The 22,468-nt window shown below is 36.1% G+C and overlaps 1 protein-coding gene across 1 annotated transcript in view; it reads right to left on the reverse strand.

Annotated features, from left to right (window-relative positions):
• The window catches only part of mylk5 (myosin, light chain kinase 5), a 61,784-nt gene extending 41,823 nt beyond the window's left edge, over nucleotides 1–19,961 (reverse strand). The window contains exon 1 of the mRNA XM_053617110.1: nucleotides 19,638–19,961. Coding sequence (XP_053473085.1) covers nucleotides 19,638–19,767 — 130 coding nt within the window. The 5' untranslated portion in view covers nucleotides 19,768–19,961. The remainder of the gene's footprint in view (nucleotides 1–19,637) is intronic.
• Between the last annotated feature and the right edge of the window lie 2,507 nt (nucleotides 19,962–22,468).

Consider the following 22,468-nt stretch of genomic DNA (forward strand, 5'->3'; position numbering starts at 1 on the left):
ACTTCATATAGTCTCATACACTCAGATACCACTTCATATAGTCATATAGTGTCAGATACCACATCATATAGTCTCATATAGTGTCAGATACCACATCATATAGTCTCACATATTGTTAGATACCACTTCATATAGTCTCATATAGTGTCAGATACCACTTCATATAGTCTCATATACTCAGATACCACTTCATATAGTCTCATATAGTGTCAGATACCACTTCATATAGTCTCATATAGAGTCAGATACCACATCATATAGCCTCATATAGTGTCAGACACCACTTCATATAGTCTCATATACTCAGATACCACATCATATAGTCTCATATAGTGTCAGATACCACATCATATAGTCTCATATACTCAGATACCACATCATATAGTCTCATATAGTGTCAGATACCACTTCATATAGTCTCATATAGTGTCAGATACCACATCATATAGTCTCATATACTCAGATACCACATCATATAGTCTCATATACTCAGATACCACATCATATAGTCTCATATAGTGTCAGACACCACTTCATATAGTCTCATATAGTGTCAGATACCACTTCATATAGTCTCATATACTCAGATACCACATCATATAGTCTCATATAGTGTCAGACACCACTTCATATAGTCTTATATAGTGTCAGATACCACTTCATATAGTCTCATATACTCAGATACCACTTCATATAGTCTCATATAGTGTCAGATACCACATCATATAGTCTCATATAGTGTCAGATACCACTTCATATAGTCTCATATACTCAGACACCACTTCATATAGTCTCATATAGTGTCAGATACCACATCATATAGTCTCATATAGTGTCAGATACCACATCATATAGTCTCATATAGTGTCAGATACCACATCATATAGTTTCATATAGTGTCAGATACCACATCATATAGTCTCATATAGTGTCAGACACCACTTCATATAGTCTCATATAGTGTCAGACACCACTTCATATAGTCTCATATAGTGTCAGATACCACATCATATAGTTTCATATAGTGTCAGATACCACATCATATAGTCTCATATAGTGTCAGACACCACTTCATATAGTCTCATATAGTGTCAGATACCACATCATATAGTCTCATATAGTGTCAGACACCACTTCATATAGTCTCATATAGTGTCAGATACCACATCATATAGTCTCATATAGTGTCAGACACCACTTCATATAGTCTCATATAGTGTCAGATACCACATCACATAGTCTCATATAGTGTCAGACACCACTTCATATAGTCTCATATAGTGTCAGATACCACTTCATATAGTCTCATATAGTGTCAGATACCACTTCATATAGTCTCATATACTCAGATACCACTTCATATAGTCTCATACACTCAGATACCACTTCATATAGTCATATAGTGTCAGATACCACATCATATAGTCTCATATAGTGTCAGATACCACATCATATAGTCTCACATATTGTCAGATACCACTTCATATAGTCTCATATAGTGTCAGATACCACTTCATATAGTCTCATATACTCAGATACCACTTCATATAGTCTCATATAGTGTCAGATACCACTTCATATAGTCTCATATAGAGTCAGATACCACATCATATAGCCTCATATAGTGTCAGACACCACATCATATAGCCTCATATAGTGTCAGACACCACTTCATATAGTCTCATATACTCAGATACCACATCATATAGTCTCATATAGTGTCAGATACCACATCATATAGTCTCATATACTCAGATACCACATCATATAGTCTCATATAGTGTCAGATACCACTTCATATAGTCTTATATAGTGTCAGATACCACATCATATAGTCTCATATACTCAGGATACCACATCATATAGTCTCATATACTCAGATACCACATCATATAGTCTCATATAGTGTCAGACACCACTTCATATAGTCTCATATAGTGTCAGATACCACTTCATATAGTCTCATATACTCAGATACCACATCATATAGTCTCATATAGTGTCAGACACCACTTCATATAGTCTCATATAGTGTCAGACACCACATCATATAGTCTCATATAGTGTCAGACACCACTTCATATAGTCTCATATAGTGTCAGATACCACATCATATAGTCTCATATAGTGTCAGACACCACTTCATATAGTCTCATATAGTGTCAGATACCACTTCATATAGTCTCATATAGTGTCAGATACCACATCACATAGTCTCATATAGTGTCAGACACCACTTCATATAGTCTCATATAGTGTCAGATACCACTTCATATAGTCTCATATAGTGTCAGATACCACTTCATATAGTCTCATATACTCAGATACCACTTCATATAGTCTCATACACTCAGATACCACTTCATATAGTCATATAGTGTCAGATACCACATCATATAGTCTCATATAGTGTCAGATACCACATCATATAGTCTCACATATTGTTAGATACCACTTCATATAGTCTCATATAGTGTCAGATACCACTTCATATAGTCTCATATACTCAGATACCACTTCATATAGTCTCATATAGTGTCAGATACCACTTCATATAGTCTCATATAGAGTCAGATACCACATCATATAGCCTCATATAGTGTCAGACACCACTTCATATAGTCTCATATACTCAGATACCACATCATATAGTCTCATATAGTGTCAGATACCACATCATATAGTCTCATATACTCAGATACCACATCATATAGTCTCATATAGTGTCAGATACCGCTTCATATAGTCTTATATAGTGTCAGATACCACATCATATAGTCTCATATACTCAGATACCACATCATATAGCCTCATATAGTGTCAGACACCACTTCATATAGTCTCATATACTCAGATACCACATCATATAGTCTCATATAGTGTCAGATACCACTTCATATAGTCTCATATACTCAGATACCACATCATATAGTCTCATATAGTGTCAGACACCACTTCATATAGTCTTATATAGTGTCAGATACCACTTCATATAGTCTCATATACTCAGATACCACTTCATATAGTCTCATATAGTGTCAGATACCACATCATATAGTCTCATATAGTGTCAGATACCACTTCATATAGTCTCATATACTCAGACACCACTTCATATAGTCTCATATAGTGTCAGATACCACATCATATAGTCTCATATAGTGTCAGATACCACATCATATAGTCTCATATAGTGTCAGATACCACATCATATAGTTTCATATAGTGTCAGATACCACATCATATAGTCTCATATAGTGTCAGACACCACTTCATATAGTCTCATATAGTGTCAGATACCACATCATATAGTCTCATATAGTGTCAGATACCACATCATATAGTTTCATATAGTGTCAGATACCACTTCATATAGTCTCATATAGTGTCAGATACCACATCATATAGTTTCATATAGTGTCAGATACCACATCATATAGTCTCATATAGTGTCAGACACCACTTCATATAGTCTCATATAGTGTCAGATACCACATCATATAGTCTCATATAGTGTCAGACACCACTTCATATAGTCTCATATAGTGTCAGATACCACTTCATATAGTCTCATATAGTGTCAGATACCACATCACATAGTCTCATATAGTGTCAGACACCACTTCATATAGTCTCATATAGTGTCAGATACCACTTCATATAGTCTCATATAGTGTCAGATACCACTTCATATAGTCTCATATACTCAGATACCACTTCATATAGTCTCATACACTCAGATACCACTTCATATAGTCATATAGTGTCAGATACCACATCATATAGTCTCATATAGTGTCAGATACCACATCATATAGTCTCACATATTGTCAGATACCACTTCATATAGTCTCATATAGTGTCAGATACCACTTCATATAGTCTCATATACTCAGATACCACTTCATATAGTCTCATATAGTGTCAGATACCACTTCATATAGTCTCATATAGAGTCAGATACCACATCATATAGCCTCATATAGTGTCAGACACCATTTCATATAGTCTCATATACTCAGATACCACATCATATAGTCTCATATAGTGTCAGATACCACATCATATAGTCTCATATACTCAGATACCACATCATATAGTCTCATATAGTGTCAGATACCACTTCATATAGTCTTATATAGTGTCAGATACCACATCATATAGTCTCATATACTCAGATACCACATCATATAGTCTCATATACTCAGATACCACATCATATAGTCTCATATAGTGTCAGACACCACTTCATATAGTCTCATATAGTGTCAGATACCACTTCATATAGTCTCATATACTCAGATACCACATCATATAGTCTCATATAGTGTCAGACACCACTTCATATAGTCTTATATAGTGTCAGATACCACTTCATATAGTCTCATATACTCAGATACCACTTCATATAGTCTCATATAGTGTCAGATACCACATCATATAGTCTCATATAGTGTCAGATACCACTTCATATAGTCTCATATACTCAGACACCACTTCATATAGTCTCATATAGTGTCAGATACCACATCATATAGTCTCATATAGTGTCAGATACCACATCATATAGTCTCATATAGTGTCAGATACCACATCATATAGTTTCATATAGTGTCAGATACCACATCATATAGTCTCATATAGTGTCAGATACCACTTCATATAGTCTCATATAGTGTCAGACACCACTTCATATAGTCTCATATAGTGTCAGATACCACATCATATAGTTTCATATAGTGTCAGATACCACATCATATAGTCTCATATAGTGTCAGACACCACTTCATATAGTCTCATATAGTGTCAGATACCACATCATATAGTCTCATATAGTGTCAGACACCACTTCATATAGTCTCATATAGTGTCAGATACCACTTCATATAGTCTCATATAGTGTCAGATACCACTTCATATAGTCTCATATACTCAGATACCACTTCATATAGTCTCATACACTCAGATACCACTTCATATAGTCATATAGTGTCAGATACCACATCATATAGTCTCATATAGTGTCAGATACCACATCATATAGTCTCACATATTGTTAGATACCACTTCATATAGTCTCATATAGTGTCAGATACCACTTCATATAGTCTCATATACTCAGATACCACTTCATATAGTCTCATATAGTGTCAGATACCACTTCATATAGTCTCATATAGAGTCAGATACCACATCATATAGCCTCATATAGTGTCAGACACCACTTCATATAGTCTCATATACTCAGATACCACATCATATAGTCTCATATAGTGTCAGATACCACATCATATAGTCTCATATACTCAGATACCACATCATATAGTCTCATATAGTGTCAGATACCACTTCATATAGTCTTATATAGTGTCAGATACCACATCATATAGTCTCATATACTCAGATACCACATCATATAGTCTCATATACTCAGATACCACATCATATAGTCTCATATAGTGTCAGACACCACTTCATATAGTCTCATATAGTGTCAGATACCACTTCATATAGTCTCATATACTCAGATACCACATCATATAGTCTCATATAGTGTCAGACACCACTTCATATAGTCTTATATAGTGTCAGATACCACTTCATATAGTCTCATATAGTGTCAGATACCACATCATATAGTCTCATATAGTGTCAGATACCACTTCATATAGTCTCATATACTCAGACACCACTTCATATAGTCTCATATAGTGTCAGATACCACATCATATAGTCTCATATAGTGTCAGATACCACATCATATAGTCTCATATAGTGTCAGATACCACATCATATAGTCTCATATAGTGTCAGATACCACATCATATAGTTTCATATAGTGTCAGATACCACATCATATAGTCTCATATAGTGTCAGACACCACTTCATATAGTCTCATATAGTGTCAGACACCACTTCATATAGTCTCATATAGTGTCAGATACCACATCATATAGTTTCATATAGTGTCAGATACCACATCATATAGTCTCATATAGTGTCAGACACCACTTCATATAGTCTCATATAGTGTCAGATACCACATCATATAGTCTCATATAGTGTCAGACACCACTTCATATAGTCTCATATAGTGTCAGATACCACATCATATAGTCTCATATAGTGTCAGACACCACTTCATATAGTCTCATATAGTGTCAGATACCACATCACATAGTCTCATATAGTGTCAGACACCACTTCATATAGTCTCATATAGTGTCAGATACCACTTCATATAGTCTCATATAGTGTCAGATACCACTTCATATAGTCTCATATACTCAGATACCACTTCATATAGTCTCATACACTCAGATACCACTTCATATAGTCATATAGTGTCAGATACCACATCATATAGTCTCATATAGTGTCAGATACCACATCATATAGTCTCACATATTGTCAGATACCACTTCATATAGTCTCATATAGTGTCAGATACCACTTCATATAGTCTCATATACTCAGATACCACTTCATATAGTCTCATATAGTGTCAGATACCACTTCATATAGTCTCATATAGAGTCAGATACCACATCATATAGCCTCATATAGTGTCAGACACCACATCATATAGCCTCATATAGTGTCAGACACCACTTCATATAGTCTCATATACTCAGATACCACATCATATAGTCTCATATAGTGTCAGATACCACATCATATAGTCTCATATACTCAGATACCACATCATATAGTCTCATATAGTGTCAGATACCACTTCATATAGTCTTATATAGTGTCAGATACCACATCATATAGTCTCATATACTCAGATACCACATCATATAGTCTCATATAGTGTCAGACACCACTTCATATAGTCTCATATAGTGTCAGATACCACTTCATATAGTCTCATATACTCAGATACCACATCATATAGTCTCATATAGTGTCAGACACCACTTCATATAGTCTCATATAGTGTCAGACACCACATCATATAGTCTCATATAGTGTCAGACACCACTTCATATAGTCTCATATAGTGTCAGATACCACATCATATAGTCTCATATAGTGTCAGACACCACTTCATATAGTCTCATATAGTGTCAGATACCACTTCATATAGTCTCATATAGTGTCAGATACCACATCACATAGTCTCATATAGTGTCAGACACCACTTCATATAGTCTCATATAGTGTCAGATACCACTTCATATAGTCTCATATAGTGTCAGATACCACTTCATATAGTCTCATATACTCAGATACCACTTCATATAGTCTCATACACTCAGATACCACTTCATATAGTCATATAGTGTCAGATACCACATCATATAGTCTCATATAGTGTCAGATACCACATCATATAGTCTCACATATTGTTAGATACCACTTCATATAGTCTCATATAGTGTCAGATACCACTTCATATAGTCTCATATACTCAGATACCACTTCATATAGTCTCATATAGTGTCAGATACCACTTCATATAGTCTCATATAGAGTCAGATACCACATCATATAGCCTCATATAGTGTCAGACACCACTTCATATAGTCTCATATACTCAGATACCACATCATATAGTCTCATATAGTGTCAGATACCACATCATATAGTCTCATATACTCAGATACCACATCATATAGTCTCATATAGTGTCAGATACCACTTCATATAGTCTCATATAGTGTCAGATACCACATCATATAGTCTCATATACTCAGATACCACATCATATAGTCTCATATACTCAGATACCACATCATATAGTCTCATATAGTGTCAGACACCACTTCATATAGTCTCATATAGTGTCAGATACCACTTCATATAGTCTCATATACTCAGATACCACATCATATAGTCTCATATAGTGTCAGACACCACTTCATATAGTCTTATATAGTGTCAGATACCACTTCATATAGTCTCATATACTCAGATACCACTTCATATAGTCTCATATAGTGTCAGATACCACATCATATAGTCTCATATAGTGTCAGATACCACTTCATATAGTCTCATATACTCAGACACCACTTCATATAGTCTCATATAGTGTCAGATACCACATCATATAGTCTCATATAGTGTCAGATACCACATCATATAGTCTCATATAGTGTCAGATACCACATCATATAGTTTCATATAGTGTCAGATACCACATCATATAGTCTCATATAGTGTCAGACACCACTTCATATAGTCTCATATAGTGTCAGACACCACTTCATATAGTCTCATATAGTGTCAGATACCACATCATATAGTTTCATATAGTGTCAGATACCACATCATATAGTCTCATATAGTGTCAGACACCACTTCATATAGTCTCATATAGTGTCAGATACCACATCATATAGTCTCATATAGTGTCAGACACCACTTCATATAGTCTCATATAGTGTCAGATACCACATCATATAGTCTCATATAGTGTCAGACACCACTTCATATAGTCTCATATAGTGTCAGATACCACATCACATAGTCTCATATAGTGTCAGACACCACTTCATATAGTCTCATATAGTGTCAGATACCACTTCATATAGTCTCATATAGTGTCAGATACCACTTCATATAGTCTCATATACTCAGATACCACTTCATATAGTCTCATACACTCAGATACCACTTCATATAGTCATATAGTGTCAGATACCACATCATATAGTCTCATATAGTGTCAGATACCACATCATATAGTCTCACATATTGTCAGATACCACTTCATATAGTCTCATATAGTGTCAGATACCACTTCATATAGTCTCATATACTCAGATACCACTTCATATAGTCTCATATAGTGTCAGATACCACTTCATATAGTCTCATATAGAGTCAGATACCACATCATATAGCCTCATATAGTGTCAGACACCACATCATATAGCCTCATATAGTGTCAGACACCACTTCATATAGTCTCATATACTCAGATACCACATCATATAGTCTCATATAGTGTCAGATACCACATCATATAGTCTCATATACTCAGATACCACATCATATAGTCTCATATAGTGTCAGATACCACTTCATATAGTCTTATATAGTGTCAGATACCACATCATATAGTCTCATATACTCAGATACCACATCATATAGTCTCATATACTCAGATACCACATCATATAGTCTCATATAGTGTCAGACACCACTTCATATAGTCTCATATAGTGTCAGATACCACTTCATATAGTCTCATATACTCAGATACCACATCATATAGTCTCATATAGTGTCAGACACCACTTCATATAGTCTCATATAGTGTCAGACACCACATCATATAGTCTCATATAGTGTCAGACACCACTTCATATAGTCTCATATAGTGTCAGATACCACATCATATAGTCTCATATAGTGTCAGACACCACTTCATATAGTCTCATATAGTGTCAGATACCACTTCATATAGTCTCATATAGTGTCAGATACCACATCACATAGTCTCATATAGTGTCAGACACCACTTCATATAGTCTCATATAGTGTCAGATACCACTTCATATAGTCTCATATAGTGTCAGATACCACTTCATATAGTCTCATATACTCAGATACCACTTCATATAGTCTCATACACTCAGATACCACTTCATATAGTCATATAGTGTCAGATACCACATCATATAGTCTCATATAGTGTCAGATACCACATCATATAGTCTCACATATTGTTAGATACCACTTCATATAGTCTCATATAGTGTCAGATACCACTTCATATAGTCTCATATACTCAGATACCACTTCATATAGTCTCATATAGTGTCAGATACCACTTCATATAGTCTCATATAGAGTCAGATACCACATCATATAGCCTCATATAGTGTCAGACACCACTTCATATAGTCTCATATACTCAGATACCACATCATATAGTCTCATATAGTGTCAGATACCACATCATATAGTCTCATATACTCAGATACCACATCATATAGTCTCATATAGTGTCAGATACCGCTTCATATAGTCTTATATAGTGTCAGATACCACATCATATAGTCTCATATACTCAGATACCACATCATATAGCCTCATATAGTGTCAGACACCACTTCATATAGTCTCATATACTCAGATACCACATCATATAGTCTCATATAGTGTCAGATACCACTTCATATAGTCTCATATACTCAGATACCACATCATATAGTCTCATATAGTGTCAGACACCACTTCATATAGTCTTATATAGTGTCAGATACCACTTCATATAGTCTCATATACTCAGATACCACTTCATATAGTCTCATATAGTGTCAGATACCACATCATATAGTCTCATATAGTGTCAGATACCACTTCATATAGTCTCATATACTCAGACACCACTTCATATAGTCTCATATAGTGTCAGATACCACATCATATAGTCTCATATAGTGTCAGATACCACATCATATAGTCTCATATAGTGTCAGATACCACATCATATAGTTTCATATAGTGTCAGATACCACATCATATAGTCTCATATAGTGTCAGACACCACTTCATATAGTCTCATATAGTGTCAGATACCACATCATATAGTCTCATATAGTGTCAGATACCACATCATATAGTTTCATATAGTGTCAGATACCACTTCATATAGTCTCATATAGTGTCAGATACCACATCATATAGTTTCATATAGTGTCAGATACCACATCATATAGTCTCATATAGTGTCAGACACCACTTCATATAGTCTCATATAGTGTCAGATACCACATCATATAGTCTCATATAGTGTCAGACACCACTTCATATAGTCTCATATAGTGTCAGATACCACTTCATATAGTCTCATATAGTGTCAGATACCACATCACATAGTCTCATATAGTGTCAGACACCACTTCATATAGTCTCATATAGTGTCAGATACCACTTCATATAGTCTCATATAGTGTCAGATACCACTTCATATAGTCTCATATACTCAGATACCACTTCATATAGTCTCATACACTCAGATACCACTTCATATAGTCATATAGTGTCAGATACCACATCATATAGTCTCATATAGTGTCAGATACCACATCATATAGTCTCACATATTGTCAGATACCACTTCATATAGTCTCATATAGTGTCAGATACCACTTCATATAGTCTCATATACTCAGATACCACTTCATATAGTCTCATATAGTGTCAGATACCACTTCATATAGTCTCATATAGAGTCAGATACCACATCATATAGCCTCATATAGTGTCAGACACCATTTCATATAGTCTCATATACTCAGATACCACATCATATAGTCTCATATAGTGTCAGATACCACATCATATAGTCTCATATACTCAGATACCACATCATATAGTCTCATATAGTGTCAGATACCACTTCATATAGTCTTATATAGTGTCAGATACCACATCATATAGTCTCATATACTCAGATACCACATCATATAGTCTCATATACTCAGATACCACATCATATAGTCTCATATAGTGTCAGACACCACTTCATATAGTCTCATATAGTGTCAGATACCACTTCATATAGTCTCATATACTCAGATACCACATCATATAGTCTCATATAGTGTCAGACACCACTTCATATAGTCTTATATAGTGTCAGATACCACTTCATATAGTCTCATATACTCAGATACCACTTCATATAGTCTCATATAGTGTCAGATACCACATCATATAGTCTCATATAGTGTCAGATACCACTTCATATAGTCTCATATACTCAGACACCACTTCATATAGTCTCATATAGTGTCAGATACCACATCATATAGTCTCATATAGTGTCAGATACCACATCATATAGTCTCATATAGTGTCAGATACCACATCATATAGTTTCATATAGTGTCAGATACCACATCATATAGTCTCATATAGTGTCAGATACCACTTCATATAGTCTCATATAGTGTCAGACACCACTTCATATAGTCTCATATAGTGTCAGATACCACATCATATAGTTTCATATAGTGTCAGATACCACATCATATAGTCTCATATAGTGTCAGACACCACTTCATATAGTCTCATATAGTGTCAGATACCACATCATATAGTCTCATATAGTGTCAGACACCACTTCATATAGTCTCATATAGTGTCAGATACCACTTCATATAGTCTCATATAGTGTCAGATACCACTTCATATAGTCTCATATACTCAGATACCACTTCATATAGTCTCATACACTCAGATACCACTTCATATAGTCATATAGTGTCAGATACCACATCATATAGTCTCATATAGTGTCAGATACCACATCATATAGTCTCACATATTGTTAGATACCACTTCATATAGTCTCATATAGTGTCAGATACCACTTCATATAGTCTCATATACTCAGATACCACTTCATATAGTCTCATATAGTGTCAGATACCACTTCATATAGTCTCATATAGAGTCAGATACCACATCATATAGCCTCATATAGTGTCAGACACCACTTCATATAGTCTCATATACTCAGATACCACATCATATAGTCTCATATAGTGTCAGATACCACATCATATAGTCTCATATACTCAGATACCACATCATATAGTCTCATATAGTGTCAGATACCACTTCATATAGTCTTATATAGTGTCAGATACCACATCATATAGTCTCATATACTCAGATACCACATCATATAGTCTCATATACTCAGATACCACATCATATAGTCTCATATAGTGTCAGACACCACTTCATATAGTCTCATATAGTGTCAGATACCACTTCATATAGTCTCATATACTCAGATACCACATCATATAGTCTCATATAGTGTCAGACACCACTTCATATAGTCTTATATAGTGTCAGATACCACTTCATATAGTCTCATATAGTGTCAGATACCACATCATATAGTCTCATATAGTGTCAGATACCACTTCATATAGTCTCATATACTCAGACACCACTTCATATAGTCTCATATAGTGTCAGATACCACATCATATAGTCTCATATAGTGTCAGATACCACATCATATAGTCTCATATAGTGTCAGATACCACATCATATAGTCTCATATAGTGTCAGATACCACATCATATAGTTTCATATAGTGTCAGATACCACATCATATAGTCTCATATAGTGTCAGACACCACTTCATATAGTCTCATATAGTGTCAGACACCACTTCATATAGTCTCATATAGTGTCAGATACCACATCATATAGTTTCATATAGTGTCAGATACCACATCATATAGTCTCATATAGTGTCAGACACCACTTCATATAGTCTCATATAGTGTCAGATACCACATCATATAGTCTCATATAGTGTCAGACACCACTTCATATAGTCTCATATAGTGTCAGATACCACATCATATAGTCTCATATAGTGTCAGACACCACTTCATATAGTCTCATATAGTGTCAGATACCACATCACATAGTCTCATATAGTGTCAGACACCACTTCATATAGTCTCATATAGTGTCAGATACCACTTCATATAGTCTCATATAGTGTCAGATACCACTTCATATAGTCTCATATACTCAGATACCACTTCATATAGTCTCATACACTCAGATACCACTTCATATAGTCATATAGTGTCAGATACCACATCATATAGTCTCATATAGTGTCAGATACCACATCATATAGTCTCACATATTGTCAGATACCACTTCATATAGTCTCATATAGTGTCAGATACCACTTCATATAGTCTCATATACTCAGATACCACTTCATATAGTCTCATATAGTGTCAGATACCACTTCATATAGTCTCATATAGAGTCAGATACCACATCATATAGCCTCATATAGTGTCAGACACCACATCATATAGCCTCATATAGTGTCAGACACCACTTCATATAGTCTCATATACTCAGATACCACATCATATAGTCTCATATAGTGTCAGATACCACATCATATAGTCTCATATACTCAGATACCACATCATATAGTCTCATATAGTGTCAGATACCACTTCATATAGTCTTATATAGTGTCAGATACCACATCATATAGTCTCATATACTCAGATACCACATCATATAGTCTCATATAGTGTCAGACACCACTTCATATAGTCTCATATAGTGTCAGATACCACTTCATATAGTCTCATATACTCAGATACCACATCATATAGTCTCATATAGTGTCAGACACCACTTCATATAGTCTCATATAGTGTCAGACACCACATCATATAGTCTCATATAGTGTCAGACACCACTTCATATAGTCTCATATAGTGTCAGATACCACATCATATAGTCTCATATAGTGTCAGACACCACTTCATATAGTCTCATATAGTGTCAGATACCACTTCATATAGTCTCATATAGTGTCAGATACCACATCACATAGTCTCATATAGTGTCAGACACCACTTCATATAGTCTCATATAGTGTCAGATACCACTTCATATAGTCTCATATAGTGTCAGACACCACTTCATATAGTCTCATATAGTGTCAGATACCACATCATATAGTCTCATATAGTGTCAGACACCACTTCATATAGTCTCATATAGTGTCAGATACCACTTCATATAGTCTCATATAGTGTCAGATACCACATCACATAGTCTCATATAGTGTCAGACACCACTTCATATAGTCTCATATAGTGTCAGATACCACTTCATATAGTCTCATATAGTGTCAGATACCACTTCATATAGTCTCATATACTCAGATACCACTTCATATAGTCTCATACACTCAGATACCACTTCATATAGTCATATAGTGTCAGATACCACATCATATAGTCTCATATAGTGTCAGATACCACATCATATAGTCTCACATATTGTTAGATACCACTTCATATAGTCTCATATAGTGTCAGATACCACTTCATATAGTCTCATATACTCAGATACCACTTCATATAGTCTCATATAGTGTCAGATACCACTTCATATAGTCTCATATAGAGTCAGATACCACATCATATAGCCTCATATAGTGTCAGACACCACTTCATATAGTCTCATATACTCAGATACCACATCATATAGTCTCATATAGTGTCAGATACCACATCATATAGTCTCATATACTCAGATACCACATCATATAGTCTCATATAGTGTCAGATACCGCTTCATATAGTCTTATATAGTGTCAGATACCACATCATATAGTCTCATATACTCAGATACCACATCATATAGCCTCATATAGTGTCAGACACCACTTCATATAGTCTCATATACTCAGATACCACATCATATAGTCTCATATAGTGTCAGATACCACTTCATATAGTCTCATATACTCAGATACCACATCATATAGTCTCATATAGTGTCAGACACCACTTCATATAGTCTTATATAGTGTCAGATACCACTTCATATAGTCTCATATACTCAGATACCACTTCATATAGTCTCATATAGTGTCAGATACCACATCATATAGTCTCATATAGTGTCAGATACCACTTCATATAGTCTCATATACTCAGACACCACTTCATATAGTCTCATATAGTGTCAGATACCACATCATATAGTCTCATATAGTGTCAGATACCACATCATATAGTCTCATATAGTGTCAGATACCACATCATATAGTTTCATATAGTGTCAGATACCACATCATATAGTCTCATATAGTGTCAGACACCACTTCATATAGTCTCATATAGTGTCAGATACCACATCATATAGTCTCATATAGTGTCAGATACCACATCATATAGTTTCATATAGTGTCAGATACCACTTCATATAGTCTCATATAGTGTCAGATACCACATCATATAGTTTCATATAGTGTCAGATACCACATCATATAGTCTCATATAGTGTCAGACACCACTTCATATAGTCTCATATAGTGTCAGATACCACATCATATAGTCTCATATAGTGTCAGACACCACTTCATATAGTCTCATATAGTGTCAGATACCACTTCATATAGTCTCATATAGTGTCAGATACCACATCACATAGTCTCATATAGTGTCAGACACCACTTCATATAGTCTCATATAGTGTCAGATACCACTTCATATAGTCTCATATAGTGTCAGATACCACTTCATATAGTCTCATATACTCAGATACCACTTCATATAGTCTCATACACTCAGATACCACTTCATATAGTCATATAGTGTCAGATACCACATCATATAGTCTCATATAGTGTCAGATACCACATCATATAGTCTCACATATTGTCAGATACCACTTCATATAGTCTCATATAGTGTCAGATACCACTTCATATAGTCTCATATACTCAGATACCACTTCATATAGTCTCATATAGTGTCAGATACCACTTCATATAGTCTCATATAGAGTCAGATACCACATCATATAGCCTCATATAGTGTCAGACACCATTTCATATAGTCTCATATACTCAGATACCACATCATATAGTCTCATATAGTGTCAGATACCACATCATATAGTCTCATATACTCAGATACCACATCATATAGTCTCATATAGTGTCAGATACCACTTCATATAGTCTTATATAGTGTCAGATACCACATCATATAGTCTCATATACTCAGATACCACATCATATAGTCTCATATACTCAGATACCACATCATATAGTCTCATATAGTGTCAGACACCACTTCATATAGTCTCATATAGTGTCAGATACCACTTCATATAGTCTCATATACTCAGATACCACATCATATAGTCTCATATAGTGTCAGACACCACTTCATATAGTCTTATATAGTGTCAGATACCACTTCATATAGTCTCATATACTCAGATACCACTTCATATAGTCTCATATAGTGTCAGATACCACATCATATAGTCTCATATAGTGTCAGATACCACTTCATATAGTCTCATATACTCAGACACCACTTCATATAGTCTCATATAGTGTCAGATACCACATCATATAGTCTCATATAGTGTCAGATACCACATCATATAGTCTCATATAGTGTCAGATACCACATCATATAGTTTCATATAGTGTCAGATACCACATCATATAGTCTCATATAGTGTCAGATACCACTTCATATAGTCTCATATAGTGTCAGACACCACTTCATATAGTCTCATATAGTGTCAGATACCACATCATATAGTTTCATATAGTGTCAGATACCACATCATATAGTCTCATATAGTGTCAGACACCACTTCATATAGTCTCATATAGTGTCAGATACCACATCATATAGTCTCATATAGTGTCAGACACCACTTCATATAGTCTCATATAGTGTCAGACACCACTTCATATAGTCTCATATAGTGTCAGATACCACATCATATAGTCTCATATAGTGTCAGACACCACTTCATATAGTCTCATATACTCAGATACCACATCATATAGTCTCATATAGTGTCAGACATCACTTCATATAGTCTTATATAGTGTCAGATACCACTTCATATAGTCTCATATACTCAGACACCACTTCATATAGTCTCATATAGAGTCAGATACCACATCATATAGTCTCATATAGTGTCAGATACCACATCATATAGTCTCATATAGAGTCAGATACCACATCATATAGTCTCATATAGTGTCAGACACCACTTCATATAGTCTTATATAGTGTCAGATACCACTTCATATAATCTCATATACTCAGACACCACTTCATATAGTCTCATATAGTGTCAGATACCACATCATATAGTCATATAGTGTCAGATACCACATCATATAGTCTCATATAGTGTCAGATACCACTTCATATAGTCTCATATACTCAGATACCACTTCATATAGTCTTATATACTCTGATACCATATCATATAGTCTCATATAGTGTCAGACACCACATCAGAAAGTCTGAACAGTTTTCTCCATGCTATTTGCACAGTAAAAAGTTAGGAAGCAAACTTAAGAACAAATAAGTCTCAGGTACAAACGATGTCAGGGGAAATTGTGTAAATTCCAGTTTTGAAATTTACAGTAACTCAGTCACGGCAATAACATTTTACACATGTAGAAGCTGCAGGGAAGAAAGCTTTGAGTCAAAAACAGTACCAGGATTTCCTGCACTGACCTGAACAACCTGAAGCCTGTATGAACATTAACATACCTAAACAATACGCTTTGTTATATTTCAGTATACAGCCAAAGTAAAGAAACAAAAACAAAAAACAAAGATGAATGCTATGAACGTCTATATAAACAAACAGGCGCACAGTTGGGTTTAAACTTAGAAATAAAAGTAAAAAGAAGAAAAAAGTAATTTACAGCAATTCAATAGAAGAACAACTTTGTTGTTGCCACACTAAACTAAATAACTACTTTTCTACCTTAAAGATCCTTTCCCAAAAAGGTGAAAAGATGGAATTGGTGGAATTCATGGTGGAACCAACATAAATGGCTAAAGGTTCATCAATAAAAAGCTTCTTTAGCATAATTGTCTTCTCTAGCATCGCTCAGAAGAACCTTTGCAGGTACCTTCACTTTCAACAGTGCATGTCAATGTTAAATGATATATCACATTATAGCAAGTTGAAGTTGAATTCTTGATTCTGATTGGTCAGAAGGTTTCTTTAACAACAGCTCTGACAATAGTTCTAGCTTCAAATCGCAGGTATACATTAATGCGCTCGTTCTAATATGTTATCGTTTCTATCATCGGGGATATGCATGGTAGATGCTCGACATACAGTAATCTAAGACAAATAATAAACAGATTAAAGATGTAATTTAACAAAGACAAGTGTAGAATTGTTGATATGGTGACGGTTTCTGTAAGGACACATTTTACAACGTGGGAGAGTTTTCGGGACTGAGAGGTTTACACTTTATAGTTTCCTGGTAACATAACAATTAAAAGAAATAGAAAAAAAAAATTGAAAAATTTCCTTGTTGACGGAACGACTAGCTGATCTAATATAACTAATAACAGGAACTACCTTGTTTCATGCACGTTAAAATTAACATTAAATGTAACATCCATCCCTCCATCTTCTATACCGCTTATCCTTTTCAGGGTCACGGAGAACCTGGAGCCTATCCCAAGGAGCATGGGCACAAGGTGGGGTACACCCTGGACAGGGTGCCAATCCATCGCAGGGCACACTCACATACACTCTCACACACCCATTCATACACTACGGACACTTTGGACATGCCAATCATCCTACCATGCATGTTTTTGGACTGGGGGAGGAAACCAGAGTACCCGGAGGAAACCCCCGTAGCACGGGGAGAACATGCAAACTCCGCACACACAGGGCCACGGTGGGAAATGGGAATCGAACCCCCGACCCTGGAGGTGTGAGACGAATGTGCTAACCCCTAAGCCACTGTGCGCCCTAAATGTAACAATAAATAATAATATAAAAAATGTTGTTGTTGTTCTTTAATTAATAAAAACATTTCATATTTGGCAAATTACTGTAGTATAAGAGGAATAAAACACTGCAGGACATGCTGTGCTTGGAAAAGAATCCACTTCGGCATTACACCATTCAGTCGTTGATAATTTTCCTGTAACATCACGTCCCCAAAATGTTTCATTCCTTGCTATTACTATTAAGTTTCTCAATGGCGTGATACACAACAAAAAGCACAAGCATATCATATTAGCACAACATATTAACCTCAAGTGAAGTATATAGAGTAACACAAGCTTACCAGAGTTGGGTGGTCTTTCCCAGACCTTCCTCTGTGTAGTGGTGTTGTGTGAGACTCTTCCAGATGTGGGTGCTGACAGCTGGATCCTGAGAGTGGACACATAACGTTTTTGTTCCCCAAGCACACTCATAGCATTTGTCTCTGGATGAATAGATAGACACTGGCTGGACCTAAACAAACAACAAACACATTTCCGCTGCCTGCTTATCAGACTTCCTCCCTTTCTTTTCTGCCTTGTCTTACTTTACTTTCTCTCTCTTGCAGACTCAGAATCTCTCGTTTCATGCTATGCTCTCTGTCTCTCTCTTCTCTGAACACACGCCTCCCTCCCTCCCTCCCTCCCTCCCTCTTTCCCCTCCCTTCTCTTCGGTAGCCTCAGGGTCTCTTTCACATTGGGGGACTTTGTCATATGGATGGATTTTGGCAACTTTTTTCCTCATTCCAGTGCCAGGTAACCACGAGATTATCAGCTGAACTTTGGCTTGGGTTACATCACTCTACAACACAATCGTTAAACCTGTCAAGAAGACCTGCTGAGAGAGAGAGTGTCACTGTCAGAGTAATCCAAAACTACTGCTGCCATAACCATTGTGCAAAACCAGTACAAAAACTGTAAAAAAAATAAAAATAAAAATAAAGATATTCAGGTACTTGGACAGGAATAGGCTCAGAGACACACTGTCTCAGCATGTGTTTATATGTCTCTGTGTGTGTGTGTGTGTTTGTGTGTGTGTGTGTGTGTGTGCAGTGAAGTGGAAGTGAATGCGTTGACAGCACTAAAAGAAACCCACACAGGCAACTAAAAGCCATGAACAAACAAAAGCAACCAGTAACAAAGAAGAAGACCTGCAATCACACCGGCACACAGGGACCACCCCCTGTCTACAGGGGCATGATAGTGGGGGGAATAGTGGAACGACTACTCAACTACCCATGATCCACAAGTGAAAGGGGTTATTAAGAAGCGTTGGCTAAAATCATAGAGAGTGTCCATAGGGACTCTATTTGTACAAGGCGAAAAATTCGTGGAATGCCCCCTGACTGTCAACCAGAGACCTCAGTCGGATCTTGTTCAGCTGCTATAGTTACAGATGTAGTATACCTGAACCTCATTAACTCACCACCCATACAAATAACACTCTCAGTTAATCTGACTGGAAAATCTTGCTATGCACTGCACACGTTCTGAGCTTATTCACGTCCCTGATTGCCTCAGGGATTTTCTCCAAAGAAAAGAAAGCGGAAGGTCTACATGCTTGTATGTCTCTTACAATTAAAGAAGAAGAAGAAGAAGAAGAAGAAGCCTTTATTTTGTCACATATACATTACAGCACAGTGAAATTCTTTTCCCGCATATTCCAGCTTGTTAGGAAGCTGGGGTCAGAGTGCAGGATCAGCCATGAGCCTTGCTCAAGGGCCCAACAGCGGCATACCATTAAACAGTAACATTAAACAGTGCCAGCGGTGCTTAAGCAAGCACAAAGGGCCAACTTCTCCACAGAGCAAGCTCTATGCAGCACATACCATTTGGACAACATCAAATCTATTGGTCTATTTCCTTTGATCTCTCTCATAGTTAAGTACCATTACCCAGTGCCTGTGATACTTAAGCAAGCACAAAGGCCCAAGGTCTCCACCAGGGTTCTCTGCAGCACATACCATTTGATCCACATTTGTTAAGGAGCTGAACAGCATATATTACTATCTCTGGTCACTATGAGTAACTTGCCATAGTCAAGACAAATCCAAGATCAGGACTACCCGAGAAAATGAGGCCGAGTCAAGATAGAGACTGAACACCGTTAACATATATATATATATTTTTTTAGACCAAGCCTTTACCTCAAAGGAGGAAAGAAATGTTCAGTTGTGCCAAAAGATTACTTCTTTGTTGTGGATGGCGGAGTTTTTGTTCCTGATGTTGGTAAAAAAAAAAAGTTTTTCTTTCCAATATCAACACCCATTCTTAATAAATTAGTTGTATTTGGCTCATTGGACCAACTCTTTCTTATACTTTCAACTAGTTGTCTTCATTTGTGCATCTCACAATGACAATGCTTTTTTCTAGAAGAAGGAATTGCTTCTTATCAAACTTTGTGCAAGTGAAAAGAAAAGACAAACTTTTTTTTTAAACTCTTGGTCGAGACCAAGACCATATTTCGTCCACGTACGAATGCCACCAAGTCCAAACTTGAGACCAAACTAGATTCCAAGAACAGACTCAAGTCCTACAGTCCTAGTCAATGATTCCTTAATGTTGCCTGTGTACTTGTGGTTCCTAGAGGCATCCTTCATTGCCCAGGTCTAAATATACCTTGACAGGCCTCTCTTTATAAGAATATCCTCAGCTTTCACCCTCTACTGTTCCCCTGGTCATGTGAGGCATAAAAAAATAGCTAGAATAGATGACTGAACAAGGAAAAGCAAGCAAACTTAGGAGGAAGTTCAGTAAACTGCACATGGACCACTGAATCACTATCATTGTCAACAAGATACATCTGGCTATAAAGTGCTGGGAAAGTATCCCACATTCCTAGTATTTACAATTGCCAAATTATCTCAGAATCTCTCACACATATCTTTGATCACAAACCTATCGCTTCCATGGTGCAGGGACTGGTGCATAAAGCTGAGCCACCCCTTTCTCGTTCATGGTTCAGGTCCTGCTGGAATAAAAGTGCTAGCATGAACATCTGGTTGATTCAGAGCGGTACAGTTTGGCGGATCACTTGTGGGTCACGGATATCATGGACCATGTGCTCATTGATGACTCGCACATGGGGCATCCCAGACTCAGGGAGGGTTGACCCAACACAGGAAGCCATATGGTT

The sequence above is a fragment of the Ictalurus furcatus genome, chromosome 2 (genome assembly GCF_023375685.1).
Source record: "Ictalurus furcatus strain D&B chromosome 2, Billie_1.0, whole genome shotgun sequence".
Classification (NCBI taxonomy): domain Eukaryota; kingdom Metazoa; phylum Chordata; class Actinopteri; order Siluriformes; family Ictaluridae; genus Ictalurus; species Ictalurus furcatus.